The following is a 17,590-nucleotide window of genomic DNA, read 5'->3' on the forward strand; positions in this document are numbered from 1 at the left end:
TTCTCAAACTCAAACCTCTCTTGCATTGTATAAAGAATCTTTGATAGTTATTTTGTTTTAAACAGCCTTTCAGCAAAATGTTCAATATAACTAGTAGAATCAAGCAGTTTCGCAGGTACATTTTGTTGAGATAAAGCAAGAGTACCTCTCACTTTAAACTGGAACATTGTCTGAAAACCGGTGTTGGAAACTTAGGATTAAGATAACTTTGGATAGAATAAATATTAAAATTCCAGTCAGGAAAGTTGAAAGTAACATAAATCAGTATCAGGGGACCAAGAAAAACTTTGACTTGGTGATGATTCGAGTTAAGAAATTCAAGTTGGAAACATTAAATCCCTATGCTATTCCACTGAGACCTACCAAGTGCTTCGTTTTCTTCGTGTTAAAGATGTTTGAGTTAGAGAAGTTTTACTGTAGTGTTTATTATTTTAATGAATATTTATATTCCAATAGTTAAACAAACCTCAGCTTCATTCAAATCAGAGAGTTCTGTTATTGCATTCCAGTTTTTTGAATAAGAATTCCTAAATTCTGATTGCCTTGCAAGAGTTTTGAGAAGAAACATGCAATAAGGTGAAGCCGACACTGACTGATGATTAACATGTTCTTGCTGATGATTCATGAAATCTATTGAATATTTTCAAAATAAAACATAAAAATACAATTTTTTTGAAGATATAAGAATTACGTTTTTTAAACAAAAATTAAATTTACTTGGAAATGAATCTTAAAAACAATCGCCGAATTAAAATTTGTTAGAAAACAGTAATGCCACTTCTTTGCAATGTTTCTGCAACTAGCGTGCACAATTGTCATGACAACCACAATAAAACAGTGCTGCCAACTCGCTACAAGTAATTGTTACGGATATTTTATGACACCAAAAAACATTATATCCAGCGAAAATCGATTTAAATTAGGAAATAGTTTGTAGAAAATAAAATTACAAAATACAAAATATATATGGCTTATATATTTTTTTCCCTTCACAAAAATCAAAATAATATATAATATTCACATATGGGCAAAGGATCTGGAAGTATCCCAAGGGGCTAACTCAAATATTAAAAGTTTTTCAATAATTAATAAATACCTTTTATTAATACGTAAACAACGTTTGTATCGTGGATGGCCCGATAAACCACATTTACCAAAGGAGGCAATCTGTGTCAATGGGGCTTTTTTTTAACTCTTTCAACCCTGTCGGCACTAAGAGGGCCTCTTTTAGAAAGTCCATTATTGGTTCGGCCAGGCCCACAATGGGGGGGGCGTGAAGGACGGGACTCGACATCTCCGGATGGGCCATCCCCAAAAAATTCTTGGGGATTTATCGTCCGGATTTATCCGAATTCGAACCCGGGTCCTCCAAAGCGGTAGACTACCACCTTGACCGCTCGGCCGTCCGGCCGTCAAAGTCAATGGGGCTTAATGGAGGGTAGTTCTCCACTTGGATTCGCCACTGATGAATAGCATTTATTGCATATATTGATATAATCAGTATTATTCGATATATTCTATATTTTCTCTTAAAAACATAAAAATTTCATCTTTCTTAAGTTATACTATACATTTGGAGAATATATTATTTTATATAGTTAGACCCTTTATTCTTAAAATCAATCAAATCATTCAAGATAATATCAAGTAAACAAATTCCTTTCTCCTGTTTGTCAATTTTTTAAAAATTAAAATCTATAATAATTTATTATGTTCGTAATAATAAATCACACTTGCAGACACCTTATAGGTTTTGTGCATGCGTTAATTTTTCCCACCATCTTCTACTTTGTGTATTGTATGTTAGATGTATAATCATTATTTTAGATTTATTTTATAATTAAAACAAGAAGAAATAAAACTAGAATATTTTATTTTTAAAATTCACACACTATATAACATTTTATTAACATATGATAGTCGGATAAACTTAATAAAAACTTCTTACGTTTGTAAACAAACACGTGCGTACTCAGTGACACATGGTCGGCGATTCTATAGTAGCATTCAACTCGAGTTAAGCATCCTTTTCATGAAAGATAATGGCGTTGTAAGACTTTGATTTGATAAACAAATAAATAACCATTTTTACAAAAATTGTTATTTATTAATTTATTTAATGTTTTTACTGAACGGCAGCGCTGGAGTCGTCTGCTGAAAGAACACGAACTATTTCTTTTTTTTAATATTTTCTTTTTTACTCTTTTGGACTCCGCCATTTGAATATTGTTAATGAACAAAGTGTACAGGCGTTTTATAATAAGTTATTGTATTTAGGTATATTGTGTGTTAATTTGATTCAAATCTTCCCGCTAGCGGATAAATATCTGTTTTGGTTAACAGTACAATGGCAAAATGCCTTAGGCGCAAATTTAGCGAGACATATATAATACAGTATTATTATTATTATTTTTTTTTTTTCTGTAGACACACGTTTAAATTACTCTATTTCAATAACAGAAATATTAGAATATTCTTTCTCCTAAGAGAAGCTATTTAATGTATCTTCGGACCTTCTACCTCTGCCGGACCCTCTTCTCCTCAGGTTTCTCCTGATTTTAATGCATATAGAGCTAGTGGAACTGCGTTGAGCGCCACCTGTACGCAGGCAAAGGAAACTTTTTCGGGAAAACACGAGCGTCTTTGAGTTAGATACGTACTGAGACGCGGTGCTTTGTTTTCCAGGTTTGGAACATTTTATTCCATGCCTACAATATCATATTTCTGAAAAGAATAAGTTTTACTCTAATGGAATTTATTCATATTTTATATTAATTGATAAATTTGTGATTAGTTTTCATATTTACTGTGTTAACTTCTGTGTAAATATTTATAATTATATTTAATTTTGTGTTGTTTAGTATTATTTTGAAATTGCTATCCATTTTGCAATCATATATTCATAAATTCAAGAACTCAATTTTATTATAACATTTATTTCCTATTTCTATGTAACTGAAATAAATCATACTGTATAAAACTTGTAATCTAAAATTATAAAATATGTTTGCTAATTAGGAATAATATAAGTGTAAATATTGTTACGCACAGTTATATTTTCAAAAAATTCAAATATAAGTAAAAATCTAAAAAAATAAAATTAATTTAAGTAAAAGTATAGAGTTCAAGTAGTCATTAATTTTGATAAGCTTGTGTTGTAGAGTTACTTTGGTTGGGACCAATAAAACCAGATCATCAGCATATAAAATATAATGAAATATTCTACCATGTATATTTATATATACCTTCTGAATCATCTAAAAACAACTTGTCAATATCATTAATGTAAAAGTTGAACAAATATGGTGAAAGTGGCTCACCTTGTAAAATTCCTCTGTTTATAATTAATTCAGGAATAGGGACAAAGGATATTTATTATAATTATTATTTGTTTTTGTACAAATTATTTGCTGTTCATCACTGTCTGTAATGTTCCAAATTTTTATTCAATTTTGTTGATTTATCAACAAAATATGAAAGAAAATAATAATGTTAACAAATCTTGTTCAAACAAACATAAGTATTTTTAAAGGAAATGAAATACATATATCTAAGTAATACATATAGCAAAGTAATTAATGTTTTATAATACTATTATTTTTTGGTCTAAAATATAACATTTGATAATTTTTTTAAACTTTGATATTATTATAAATTAAATATTTGTAAATTAAAAAACAAATCAAAAGTAGCATGATTTTTAAGTGAGACATTGTGGTTTAAAAGACCTAAAATTAACATAACACAAACAAAATATTCTGGCAGATATACAGATCTTGTAATCAATCTGGTAGGCTAAAAGAGGCCCCATTTAGAGCTTTGTTATCCTATTTTGACCGGCAACAGAATGACTTTTCTAGAAGAAGGAAGGAAGCATGTAGGAGGAAACAGATTTGGAGATTTCTACCTGTCTGTCACAAGGGAGGTCAGTCCATTGACAAATGGACTGTTTCTTACAGCCTAAGGCTGATAGGAAGCAAACATCTTTTGATTTGATCTGTTTTGCATTATTTTTTTGGTCCTCAAGTATGCACTCTCACAAAAGAATTACATTATGCTTCCTTTCATCTATCAAGGAAGAGATTAAAACAAAATATGCTGAAAATAAGCTGGATATTCAAACACAAAATACACTGATATAAAAGTTATGCTCAAAATAAAATGAAATGAACATTTCTATAAATCAGATTTAGGAAAATTCAAATGATTCAAAAATTACCTTAAAACTGATCGAACAAATTTGTTGAGATAGCATAAATGTAAATCAATAATTCTCAAACAATTTGTATAAAATATTTTAGAGATTTTAATTTAATTTTTACATTTAATTGTATTATTTGTTCATTAAGGGCGGAAAGAATGAAAAATTGAAAAGTATTATTAATATTTAGCTCAATTAAGTTATGAAAGTGCCTTCCCTATAAAAATATTTATGTCTGTTATTTCATCGACATTGCCTAATTGCAGTGTTTGTATACCGAACGATTGGACTAATAATAAGATTTTTAACGCGAGGATTTCACAAACAAATTTTAGCGGCAGATTAGTAAATCCAAGATATTAGGAACATGATTAGTGGATCGACACCAGCAATACCAGAAATTTTACTCGATTGGAAATTCTGGAAAGACGTAATGCGCGCTTAGATGCAAACATGGCAGAGAGAAAGCGAGAAGTAAAGTCGTTAATTGGATTTTTCTTTGAGAGAAACAGAATATATTTATGGAATTGATACAAAAGTACTAAGAAATAACAGAATCGAAAGAAAAGAATGCGGTATCTTTATAAAAAAAACAATAAAACATGGCAAATTTTAATGGGAGAATTTATCAGTGTACACAAGACACAAAAAGTTTGAAAACTTTATGGAAAAAGTTGAAGCGAAAAGCCAGGAAAGATGTTGCGTGAAGTAAATGAACACGAACGAGCACTGGTGGAAGAATATAGTACAGTACATGCCAACATTGAATGACCTATGTCACAAAGTACTGAAAAAATTCTCATTTCAATCCCCGAGAAGTTAACATCCCTCTCAAATCCTGTTGACAGTGATACTGATTTTATTGCATCAGTTGAAGATAAATTTGTTTATATCAAATTCCACTCGATTAAAACTAGAGTGATAAAAAAATTAAAAATTTAAAAATAAAAAGTTATAAACATCTATATTTATTTTTATATAATACGGCCGAATTTCCAGCATTACATCAAAGCCTAGCGATTACAAGACGATCGGGCTACATGCCGCCACTAATAATTATTAAATCCCGAGCAATTTGGCACTAGAGGCGAGCGGGCGCCATTTTGGCGCCCGCTCGCCTCTAGTGCAAAATTGCTCGGGATATTTTCTATTAAACATAATAATTATAATTAAATTATTTAATACGCATTACTACAGCAGCAGTCAGGAGAATGCAATAAAGAAATTTGAATATATCGAATGCAATTGTTAAATAGCTATATTTTCTTTACCACAAGTTATGCAACTCTATTTTTAGAGTCATATTTTAGGAACACTTCGTATGTAGCGTACCGGTACATATTTCATTGTAGCATTGTATTATAAAATTATCTTAAAACAAGCTGAAAGTAATAAAACCTCCATCAATTAAAAACAAGTTTTATGTAATTTATATTTTGATATTAAATTATTTTATATCAAATTATTATATTATATAATTATTATATTTTATATTTGATATTAAAAATGAATTAGCTGAACAGAAATTAATTTATAAAGCCATATTATTTTTAAACTGAGCTTTTAAAATTCATCATCAAATTTCAAAAATGTTCATTCATTTAAAAATTTAGACTCGAGCGTGTTTTGCTTAGAAATACATTACATTATAATGTATTTGAATTACTCTTAATATTATTGAAAACTATCGATCAAATGAATAGAAACTATTGTTTTCTTTAACATAAATAAGATGTTTTCAAACTTTTAGTTAATACATTGTATTATTCTAAAACGAATAATAAGAAAGCTGTTTTCCCCATCCTCATCATGGGTTCAGTCATATTCACTATGAGGACAGTCGGTGGTATTGGACTGAGGAAAATATATGCGGGACAGACTGTCTATGAAAATTCCGGATTCGATTTCGGATCTCCTGAAGCAGTAAGCTGATACCGGCTCGGCAATAGCTTCTAATTCTTATCGGTTAGCGATCATCCTCCTATCAAAATTACTGAAGGATCCTCTTGGATCCTTCAGTAATTTTGATGGGCGGATGATTGTTAACCGATAGGCGGGTAGTCGGGCCCCGTCCCTCACCACCCGGCCGCCCCATTGTGGGCCTGACCGAACCATAATGAGCATACTTAAAGAGTCCCTCTAAGTGCCCACAGGGTGGAAAGAGTTATTAAAAAAACCGATAGGCGAAATTGTATCTCTCAATGTATTTGCCTCCGTGATAATCCGGCTAGTTTACAAAGCATAGAAAGTTTTTGTTGGGTTTCTTTTCTACCAATTACGAATTTAAAATAAAAATAATTAATTAATGACTATAATCAAATAGGCATTAATTAATACTATTGTTAAGCGATTCTTGATTATTAGTTCTATTTGTAGTATTGTTGAATAAATTTAGTTCTTATAGTATCAAAAAAATTTAAAGATGAAACTTTTTGCTTTTTATATATTTATAGTTATTCAAAGAGTAAAACTTGAGAAAATATTAAAGTTTTCATACGATGAGCCATCAAATTTTATTCGGATAAATTCTGAATACATCAATAGCGAAATGAGCAAAGAAGAAAAGAAAGATGTTGTACATATGCACAATCTTTTTAGAAGTTTGATTGAACCACCAGCGTCTGATATGAAATTCTTAGTAAGTTTTATAAGTGTAATTTAGCAAACAGCATAATTTAGCTTCATAAAACCTCAATTTAATGTACAGTACAATTGATCTTTGATTTAGCGCCCTCATTTTTTCGTCTTCGAGATTGGCACTAAATCAAGTGTGGCGTTAAATTGTACTACTTCAAAACAATAAGAATTATGTATATACATACACAATTCTTAGTAGAGTATAGTATAGTAATAGCGTTTATGCACAAGCTTCAGTTTTGAGAATTTGAAAGTCACATGATGTGGTAATGCAAGGCAATTTGCAATGCAAAATCATACATTTAATAATTCACATATTCTAAAATGTTCTCTTTCTAATATTTAAGGAGATCTGATCACAAGTATGTACTGGCGCTTTACGAGGATTGCTTTGTTTAAGAAGACACTATATCGATGTTTGTCTTTTCCTCGTTCTCTCCTTTCTCTTTTGATCTCTTTGGATCTCTCTTTGTCTTTTTATGTGCATCTCTCTCTCTCTCTCTCTCTCTTCAATAATATCCTCTACTCTTCACTTACATTTTTCTCTATATCTTTCCATTGCTGTATAAAAAGTATTAAAACTGTAAATAATTGGGCTGCAATTTTAAAAACTGTAGACTTATAAATGCCCACTGCCGTCCGTCTGTTTTTCCTAAATCTCGAGAAGGAAATTAGATAGTGAAAGATGAGAGCGGATATGGAAATCATAGAGCCTGCAGGCCCCGATTAGCTCTATACGAACTTCCAATGCAAACTGGAAGTTACGTTATTTTAATTCAAAGCTTTCTCCCTGAAGGATGTTAGATAGATGATCAGCATGACTGTATTGTTAAAGGAAAAGTATAATGTACAGGAGCAAGCCACTACTAATTTGAGATAGAAAGCATGTATTTTAAATTTAAAATATGATTAAAAATTGCATTGTGACATTTCATGTTTACGTCTTTGTCATTACTTTCATTATTAAAGTCAATGAATTTGTTTTCAGGAATGGGATGAGGACTTGGAAAGACTGGCTAAGTCATGGGTATCAGACTGTTCTCATGATTACGGAATACCGAAGCATATACCAAAAGGTATAAGAGATAGAATTGGGCAAAATATTTATAAAGGAAAACGTTATAATGTTTCTAAAATCTTGTCCATATGGTTTGCGGAAAAAGAATATTTTCGTACTAAACTAAATAGATGCATAAAAATTAATGGTTGCTCAAGATATCAAGTGGTGAGTTATTTTAATGTACTGAATGAATTTTAATTCTCGGCCTGTAGCTTCTAATTTGTATTTTCGTCAATTTAATATGTTAAAGCAAGCCACACAGTCATCAGTAAGTCATGAGCAGTCATGAGCAAGCCACGGCCCGCGAGGTTCTAAATTCGTAATGCATAATTTTCTTTTCCCGTTTTCTGTCTCGTATTATTATGCAACCCTTATTTACTGTACGACCACGGATGAGACAGCCCTAGACGCCATTGCGCATAGGCAAAAAAAAAAAAAAAAAAAAAAAGTCTATTATGAAAATAGAGTAGTTACTTCAGAAAATAAGTTAGTTTACATCAGTAAACAAATTCACAAATGAAATTAAAGCTTAATTAATAGCTCTTATATTAATAATTTACATTTTAGAATCTATATTTATTAATTAATTTGTATACATTTCTTGCAAATAATATTAAGTACTGTACGGTACAGTACATTGTAAATACAGTAGAGCATCGATTATCCGATTTCCGATTAACCGACTTATCGGTTAACCGACCGCGTTCTAGTCGGATAATTCAAATGTCCGCTAGTGATGTGGCGCTACAATATTTGGTTATGTCTTGGCTACTTTAATATTATTTTTGTTAAATTTTTGCATGTTTTAGCTGGCAGCATGGCTCTACCATGAAAGGGAGGCTAGTATTTAAACCAGGCCTAATACACTATACTAATAATGTATTTTTTTCATACTTTTCGGTTATCCGACCAACCCCAGTCCCCAATTAAGTCGGATAATCGATGCTCTACTGTAATGCATTTGCTTTGACTTCGAATTATCCCAACTCGTAGGCGTCAAATCCATAATCAAATTAATTCAATACAAATGTGTGCTACTGTAAAGAAAACAATATCCAGCAACGAGTTGCTCAACTTTCCCGGCGACATTTAAAATTTTGGTGGCGCCATCTGTTATCATATTTTATTTAAATTTTTTAAAAATATTTTTAACTATTATAAAATGACAAAAAGCTTAATTTTGAGGGTAGGGACGAGTTTTATTAAAAATTTGTAAGTGCTAATAACGAGTAAAATCGTCATTAAATTCGATCCTACTGGAGACACACAATTCCATTATCTCCCCACCCCTCAACCTTTAATCGCCAAAATTTAATAGCATCAATCCACCTAACAAACAATCCTCTCTGAAAAATTTCAGAAATTTTCGACAAAAAGCACAAGAGTTATTAAATTTCAGAGGGTGAAAAAATCGTGCCCCACACACACTCTAACATCCATACATATAGAAAAAAACCCGAATTTTTTTTGTATTTCTCGACGTTTCGCGGTGTCCAAATATGTAAAAATCTTGCAATTTAGTAAGAAAACATGCATGTGGCCTGAAACTTACGAAGTTCGCTTGCGGCTTGCATCCAGAAAAGGTTACTCATATATTAATAAACATAATATATGTATGCGCCGCTTAACAAAGGTGATACATTAGAGAAGTACGTTGACATGATACGAACTTCAGAGAGTGTACAAAAGTATAAATTAATGTATATTACCGTTAAATGCTTTATGTACTAGTACCACAATGTTAAATATTTACATATCTAAACATAGAAAATGTATCGGTAGCTGCGAATTTTTCATCTCTATTATAATCTTATGAGATCTTCGTAGTTAAGCGGCGCACACCTGTTTGTAAATAATCAGAAAAACAGTAACTTAAACTAAATTTCTTTTGGTTGTAGATTTAAAAAAAAAATGTTATATAATTATAATTTTCGATTTTAATATGTGTTTATTTTATAGTTAGCTTACTCTCGAACGAAAGAAATCGGTTGTGCAAGAAATGCCTGCAGAAAAACTCATTTTTTCGTTTGTTTTTACTATCCAAAGTAAATATAAATTTCTTAATTTTATTTAATTTAGTTTCACACGTTAATTCTATAATTTTTCTCCCAGAAGGGATTTATTAGAACGAACTTATCAAATCGGTAAACCTTGTTCTGGTTGCGATAGGAACGATGGCGGATTTTGCCACAAGAATCTTTGCAGTTAGTTTTTCTTTTAATTTTTTAAAATAATTTTATTGCATTGTTGTTAGTTTGAGTTAATATAAGATGTAAATATTAATTCCCAATTATATTTATTTGCAGTAAGTAAACCTCATTGCACAGTATTAAATATTACATGCGGTGAGTGTACATTTTTGAACCTTAACTGATGGCTTTGCATATTTAATTCGTAATAATTTAGCAATAATTTATAAATATGAGAAGATATGAAAGATTGGTTTAGGGTTTCCTGTTGTTGGGGGGCCCTAGGCAATTTCCCTTTTAGCCCATGGGATAACGCGCCACTGTTCTTTTCATGGATAAACGTTTGATTATATTTAAAGAAGCGCGATTATTTTAAATAAATAAAATTAGTTTTTATATAAAAAGTTAATAATCATTTTGAAATACAGATTGTCCATTGACATGTTTAAATTGTGGAATCTTACATAAGAATAATTGTACTTGCACTTGTAAAAATGGTTGGGATACATTGGATTGTTCAGGTAACATTGTTTTTATGTTTTCTTTTTGTTATTACAATATTAATAATTTATGAAAATTGAATTGAAGCTTAATATAAATTGAATTTTATGTCATTTTAATTGATTATTTCCATTGTTAGTTTCCTGTAACAATAAGAAATTTGCGTGTGGAAGATCCGAAGAATTTCGCGATAAAAGATATTGTTCTCGAGACGATCAAAAAGTAGGAAAAGTTTACTGTAGAAAAATGTGTGAAAAGTGTAGTGAGTGTGCCTTATATTTTGTATATATTTTAATTTAAATGTCGAAATACATGTATCGATAATATTTTTAGAGATCGTCGATTATAATGATCTATCAAATTCATGCTGCGAAGGTAAAATCTGTGAAAATGGATATGTTCTAAACACAACAGGAAATGCCTGTAACTGTTATTTACTTTGTCCTGGACCGTACTGTGGTAAATTTTATTACTATCATTATGCTAACAGCTATGATATTTATGTATGAATAAAACGAATTTTCAATTTATACATAAATAGAAAACAGAAATTTGGCCTACTTAATTATGATCCTCTTACTTTTAATTCTAAGAAACATGCTTAAAGGTTTTCATTTTATTTTATAGGCCTTCTATTATTAATTTAATTAAGTTGATGACAATTATATAACATATTATTACTTTTTTAATTAAAATGAATAAAAATAAATGAGGAATTATGCAATAAATAAAGAACATACAGGATTAATTTATATAACAGAAAAATGTATTAAAATATATTAAGATTTTATTTAAAATTTATTAACAATTTATTTTGCTTGAAATAAATTCATTTGCATACAAATAATATTAATTATTTTGTTTCATTTCATATTTGATTCATAAAATTTTAATTTGTTTGCAAATTTATTTCTTTTTCATTTATCAATATACTCATTTTGTATATAATTCAGTGCTTATGACAATTCAAATGATAATTTTTGTTTTTTGTAGAAAAATTGTTTTTCACTTATGTAGACTCTTCTTTAAAGAATATAAATATAATTAATGAATTATACAATTTATATATGAAGAAAATATTTTAACTCGTTAAGTTCTGAAAATAATTTATTTACTTTTATATTGCATTATAATTTTTATTTTCATTTTTTAATTTAATTTAATTTAATTTTAAATGTTAGTTTTACAGAGCTTTAAAATTTAAATTATTGATTTTTTTTTTTTTTTTTTTTAACACATTTTTATAAATTTAAAGTTAAGATAAGCCTTAAATTCGGGTTATTCACTTTTCTAAAGTTTGTATAGGCTATAATGAAAATTTTAAATGGTATTTTGATTTTATTTTATACTTTATTTTAAATAATTCTTAACATTTTTACTCTTTAACAAAATTTTAAAACTGTATTTATCTTTATCTATCATTCAAATTATAGTCAAATCGCGATATAGCGGCCTTCTATAGTGCCACTCCGTTTACTCGCGAAATGGATTTCTGCTTCTATGAAGTACTAAAAGCACGATTTTGGCATTGCAAAAGGCACCAAATCATGTGACTTTTCAAACTTCTGTGTAGAAACTCATTGTTTTATGTAATTCTTATTGTTTGAGGCCTTTCAACTTAGCGCCAATTTCAGAGAAGTGCAAATGATGGCGCTATATCGACGTTTATAATTCCGTTTAAAGGTCGAAGCTTGTCTTAAATTCGTAGTAGCACGTTATTAAATTGTTTTACCTTAGCAAAAGTTCTAGCGCTAATTCTTCAGCACAAAAAAAAGTATGCATTAAAATTTATTTTTATACTTCACGAATATCTTGCAATTGAAAAATTGCCTGATTGGATTATGGATAGTCGAGTTTGCTATTGTTTTAGTCCATTCGGACGGCATTTAAAAATAATTTTAAAGTCGCTAAGACTTTATATTATATTAATATACATATTTATGTAATAATTATTACTTCATAACTGTTTAAATACGCATTTATAATGATTTAAACTGGTAATTAAACGATATAATAATTAAAATAGATAATATTTTGAAAAATACAGTATAACCTAATTTAAAATTTAATTATCTTCTCAAAGATTTAAACATTTTTTAAAGATTAAGTCATATGTTTATTTACTGAAATAAAATCTTTGCTTGGTCTATATAAAAATAATATATATATATATTAAAAAATTTTTTATGCGGGGGATAGGGACCGCATTAAAAAAGACGCATTAAAAAAAATCGCACGAAACTTCACGAATGGCTGTAAAAAACAGTTTTCGCAACACAATTAAAAAATAATTTTTTTTATGCGGTCAACAGGGACCGCATAAAAAAAGTCTCACATAGAAAATAACTCAAAACCGTACGAAATAGAATTTATTTACAACAGATGTCAGCACTTGACTGCATCGTCTGGTCTATCGTCTGTTTTACATATTTTTGTCCAGGTGGTGTTTTGTTGACTTAAAAAGTAAATTATTTCATTTTTCGCATATTCATGCAATAATATTACTATAATAAGTGCATTTATGCTATAATAAGTTTATTTAGCTATAATAAGTCAACGTGAGACATGACGAATCGCACGAAACTAGTCGCCAACTATACCGCACAAATAAAAATTCGCACAAAAAAAACCGCATAAATTAAAAATTCGCATTAAAAAAATCGCACAAATAAAAATCGCACATAAAAAGAGCGCATAAAAACAGGTTTGACTGTATATATATATATTAAAAAATTAAATAAAGCAAATTTGCCTACACTTTTTGTTCTGAAAATAGAAGAAAATTATATAAGAACGTTGGTAATTGGTTATTTTTAAATTTAATTATTTTTATGTTTTTTAATACAAAAAAAAAGAGAGGAAATTTTTATAAGTAATGCATTCTGGAATCAATTACTGTACTTTGTTTTATTGCCTAAAATACAACAGAATGAAACTAAATATGCTATGTTCATACTTTATAAAAAGACATAAATATGAATTTTTAATCAAAACATTATAATGTATTTATAAAAATAATTATAATCTTTTATAAAATAATTCCAATTTAATTAATTTTATTTTTTCTATAGATAAATCTAAAGGAAATACTAATAAAAGATATATTTGGAGTTTTCTTTCATTTTATTGGTTACTTTCAACTATTTTTAATTTATGTAAAACCCATTTACTAAAATAAATATCATTAATCCTATTTATGGTTTTGTAATAATGAGATTTAATTTGATAGTATATTTATAATTATATCAATTAATTTTGATAACTAACTGGATTTTTAACGTAATAATTAATTTTTCTCAAATTTTTATTCATAATTTTAATAATTTTATTTTAAAAAAATAATGAAGTGATGCAACTTTTAAAATATAATAAATTACAAAATTCTAAAAAATATTATTGAGAAAAATTACAGAGAAAATACAATAAAATACACTTCCCATTAAATAATTTTATAACTTAATTTATAAGAAAAATTAATTAAAATATTCAAATCAACTCTAAATTTAAACTTATAAACTAAATTTAAAATTTTATTTGTATGATAATTCGCTGTAATTTTTTAATGGATTTCAATATCAAATTAATTGTGATAACAGAATTTTTTAAAGATACACAGTTTTACATATAAATCTTCAGTTTAAATCTACCCAATACTTCAAATATAGAATCTAACATAATTGCTTTATCTCATAGGCAACTTAAAGTATACTTAATATAATTAAAATATTATATATATAACCAGTGCCGAGCTATTCTATGGGCAAAAAAGCCAATTACCAAATTGGGAAATATTTTTTTTATAAAAGATTGGTTTCGGGTCCTCTATTGATGGGGGCTCTCATCAATATTTCCCCCAAATATTTCCCCGAAGAATAATGTATAAAGTCGACACTGTACATGGGACCCCTAATTGAAATTTACCTGGGCCTCATGAAGCTATATAACGCGCAACTACCTGTAACACAAGACAGGCTATATCTAAAAATAATATATTCAAAAAAGAAAATATAATTTTTTTAAGTTATATTTTATTAATTTTTAGTTGTTGGTTAATGAAGAACATACGCCTCTTGCCCATCCTTGAATACGCCCATGCATTACTGTAAAACAATTTAAAACAGTTAAAATGAATAAAAATTTTAACGTAAAAAATAGTAAAGATCGAATAAATACTTTGAAAAATTAAAAAAAAACAAATTATTTTTATTATTTAAATTAATTTAATTATCAATTGGACGGATCGTTCTGGGGTCGAGAAAAGTCACGCGTTGTATTCACTGGAAATACGATACATACGTCATCGATTTAAACTGACTTTTTCCTCAATACACCCACCTACAATACAAAATAATAGTGTCAAAGAAAAGAATTGAGGATGTTAAATACAACACTATTTATTTATTTCTTTTTCCATGCAGAAATTCTATCGCGAAACACAATATCAAACTTCAAACGGGGGATCGAAAAATCTGAAACCTCTTACAATTTACAAAAATGTACTTTATTATTTAAATTATTCTAAATTAGTTCAAACGTGTGAATTAATAGAATTCATTCCATCAGTTAAAAGAGCGACGTACTTCCTTGAAATCGTCAACTCCCTACTTCCTTCTGAGTTATGTCCGGTTGAATATCCTGTCTGTCGTGTTAAAAATTCGGAAAATTTCCAAGCAGATTTAAAAATAAAAAATAAAAAAAAGGTTTAAATTAACAGAAATCGATCGAATTTAATATTCATTTATTTTAAATACTTCAGATTTTGCATGTAATACAAAGATATAACTGTTTTATTTTGTTTTTAATCGCTATTAAAAATTTATTTTAATGAAGTTTAAAAAAATTAATGAAATTTAAGTTCTTAACAGTACTTAAAGCCATTTTTGTGTGTGTGTGTGTGTGTGTGTGTGTGTGTGTGTGTGTGTATGTGTATAAAACGATCGTAATTAAGATAATAACTATGAAACTACAAGAATCGGAAGGAAATTAAACGTGTAACATTACAAAAAATTTGTATATGAACTGCGATGTTTTAAAACGTAATAAATGAATTTAATTATGTTTTCTACAAGCTTTATTTTTTGAAGAAATAATAGTAAAACTCGTAAAGATTATCAATTAGATAACGTCTTTATCAACAGATGGCGCTAAGCGTAAGATTTATTTAAAGCCAACCAAACACTAGAAAAAACCCACAAAAAATATATTTTATTTATTTATTTTTCTTGATTCTTTTAAGTTTGTGTTGCGTTTATATATTTTAATAAAAATAATAAATAAATAAAAAAAATTACTCAAATTATTAGGGTTACTTAAAAATAATTTATACGTATAATTAAAACGATTAACAATAAGAATAATGAAAGCGTTGTTTTATTATATACAGAATCCAGACAATTAATGTAAAAGAAACCCTTAAAAAGTATCGAAAAACAAAGATTGATTTTGTAAATTTTTTTTCTTCTTTTTTAGATAATTTTAAAAATATTTTTAAACGAATTTTTATTTATTTAAAATTAAAAATGGCGGAAGATAAAGGCCGATATATATATATGTATATACGTTTATATTTGTAGGGAAAAAAGCACTTAAAACGATCAAAGAAAAATCATCTCAGAGAAGCATTTGGTTGATTACGCGCCTGCGCTGATGTCAATTTGACATTACTGTGTTGGGGAAAAGCACAGTTAGCTGGGAACTGTTTGACAGACAACATCATGACCGGTCCCAGCTGTCTAATACCCGTTTCCATTCAAACTACGGATTACAGTGCTAACTTCAAGCGCTAGTGTAGAAGAGGTGTGTAGTCGGGTGACTGTCTAACATCTACAAACCAACTGTATCTTGTTAGCGGATAGTGCGGAATATGGCGGAAAATGACGTCAATCGCCAATTGTCGAGTCTCCATGATGCTGGACCATGGTAAATTTGCAGTGTAGTTCCGCTAAGCATTTATTTAAAATCGGCACCCGTAAAAATCGACCTTTCTAACATATTACGAAATATATATACAGGACTAAAAAGATCATTTGTGAATTTATTATTATTATTATTTTTATTTTTTTATTAAAAATCTGTGGATACCTGTAGAGTTTTTATGGGATTGATTGCTCTGTGGATATTGTGCTTGCGGCCGCGTTTCGCCGTTAAGTAGCATTCAAGGCGAAGGTAACCCTTGAAAATTAGCCATGGGATGTGCTATGAGTGCAGAAGAGCGTCAGGCTTTGGCAAGAAGCAAGCAGATTGAAAAAAGTTTAAAAGAAGATGGTATCCAAGCAGCAAAGGATATCAAGTTATTATTATTAGGTGAATGTTTGGATAATATACATGCCAACTTTTCTTTTATTATTATTTTTTTCTTTTTAAATTTTTTTTTCTTCCGTTGGTAGAAAGCGAGATTTATTCCAAGTAAAATTTATTTCAGGTGCGGGTGAATCCGGTAAAAGCACAATTGTCAAACAGATGAAGTAAGTAAAAATCTCACTTTTGCCATTCTCTTAAATAGCAGATGTTGTAGATGCGGGAGAGTATACCGCCATTTTGCGGTACTCGATGGGTGTGGTTGGGAGACTAGCTCGATGAGAGTAATGTTTTTGCAGAGCAAATAATTATTTTTATAATAAAAACAATACGAATAATATTTTATTCTATATCTTTTATAAAGAATCCGATTCTTCCCTTCCAACTTCAATAATAGAAAAACCTACCGACTTAAGATTATTTAAATGTCAGAAAAAAAATTATATATATAAATATATATAAAATCTATGCTTTAATTATTTTATGTACAATACGAAATATTTTGACGAATGTAATAATTTTTTTTTCTTAAGTAAATTTTAATTATTATTTTTTTATTTAATTTAGTCGCTTCTAACCGAAAAATGATTTATGTAAGCGATGACAGTAGATCGTTTTTTTAATAGTATCAGTGAATAAAAATTTTATTTCAAGGGCGAATTATCAGTAGTACTTGTGTAATTTTGTCAGTTTTCCTGGCCAGTC

General features: G+C 28.7%; 3 protein-coding genes across 3 annotated transcripts in view; 2 read left to right on the forward strand and 1 right to left on the reverse strand.

Moving 5' to 3' along the window:
• The window catches only part of LOC136982876 (SANT and BTB domain regulator of class switch recombination), a 71,128-nt gene extending 70,319 nt beyond the window's left edge, over positions 1-809 (reverse strand). The window contains exons 1-2 of the mRNA XM_067279426.1: positions 718-809; positions 467-630 (exon numbers count right to left, since the gene is read on the reverse strand). Of these exons, the coding sequence (XP_067135527.1) occupies positions 467-625 (159 nt within the window). The 5' untranslated portion in view covers positions 626-630; positions 718-809. The remainder of the gene's footprint in view (positions 1-466; positions 631-717) is intronic.
• Positions 810-6,583: 5,774 nt separating this feature from the next.
• Positions 6,584-16,294, forward strand: LOC136982890 (cysteine-rich venom protein Mr30-like). Its single transcript, XM_067279447.1, has 9 exons — positions 6,584-6,839; positions 7,827-8,063; positions 9,858-9,943; positions 10,011-10,102; positions 10,205-10,243; positions 10,516-10,608; positions 10,728-10,850; positions 10,922-11,047; positions 16,162-16,294. Exons 1-9 carry the CDS (start codon positions 6,624-6,626, stop codon positions 16,233-16,235), a joined length of 1,086 nt encoding a protein of 361 aa, XP_067135548.1. The 5' UTR covers positions 6,584-6,623; the 3' UTR covers positions 16,236-16,294.
• Positions 16,255-17,590, forward strand: part of LOC136982891 (guanine nucleotide-binding protein G(o) subunit alpha-like) — a 102,275-nt gene continuing 100,939 nt past the window's right edge. Inside the window, exons 1-2 of the mRNA XM_067279448.1 lie at positions 16,255-16,891; positions 17,010-17,052. Of these exons, the coding sequence (XP_067135549.1) occupies positions 16,774-16,891; positions 17,010-17,052 (161 nt within the window). The 5' untranslated portion in view covers positions 16,255-16,773. The remainder of the gene's footprint in view (positions 16,892-17,009; positions 17,053-17,590) is intronic.

This window comes from Centruroides vittatus, unplaced genomic scaffold, assembly GCF_030686945.1.
Source record: "Centruroides vittatus isolate TY-2023 unplaced genomic scaffold, ASM3068694v2 contig_874, whole genome shotgun sequence".
NCBI classification, from domain to species: domain Eukaryota; kingdom Metazoa; phylum Arthropoda; class Arachnida; order Scorpiones; family Buthidae; genus Centruroides; species Centruroides vittatus.

Coding starts and splice junctions, on each gene's coding strand:
- LOC136982890 (XM_067279447.1), top strand. CDS start 6,624: ATGAAACTTTTTGCTTTTTATATATTTATAGTTATTCAAAGAGTAAAA. Junction 8,064..9,857: donor GTTGCTCAAGATATCAAGTG/GTGAGTTATTTT, acceptor TTTATTTTATAG/TTAGCTTACTCTCGAACGAA. Junction 10,103..10,204: donor TTGCCACAAGAATCTTTGCA/GTTAGTTTTTCT, acceptor ATTTATTTGCAG/TAAGTAAACCTCATTGCACA.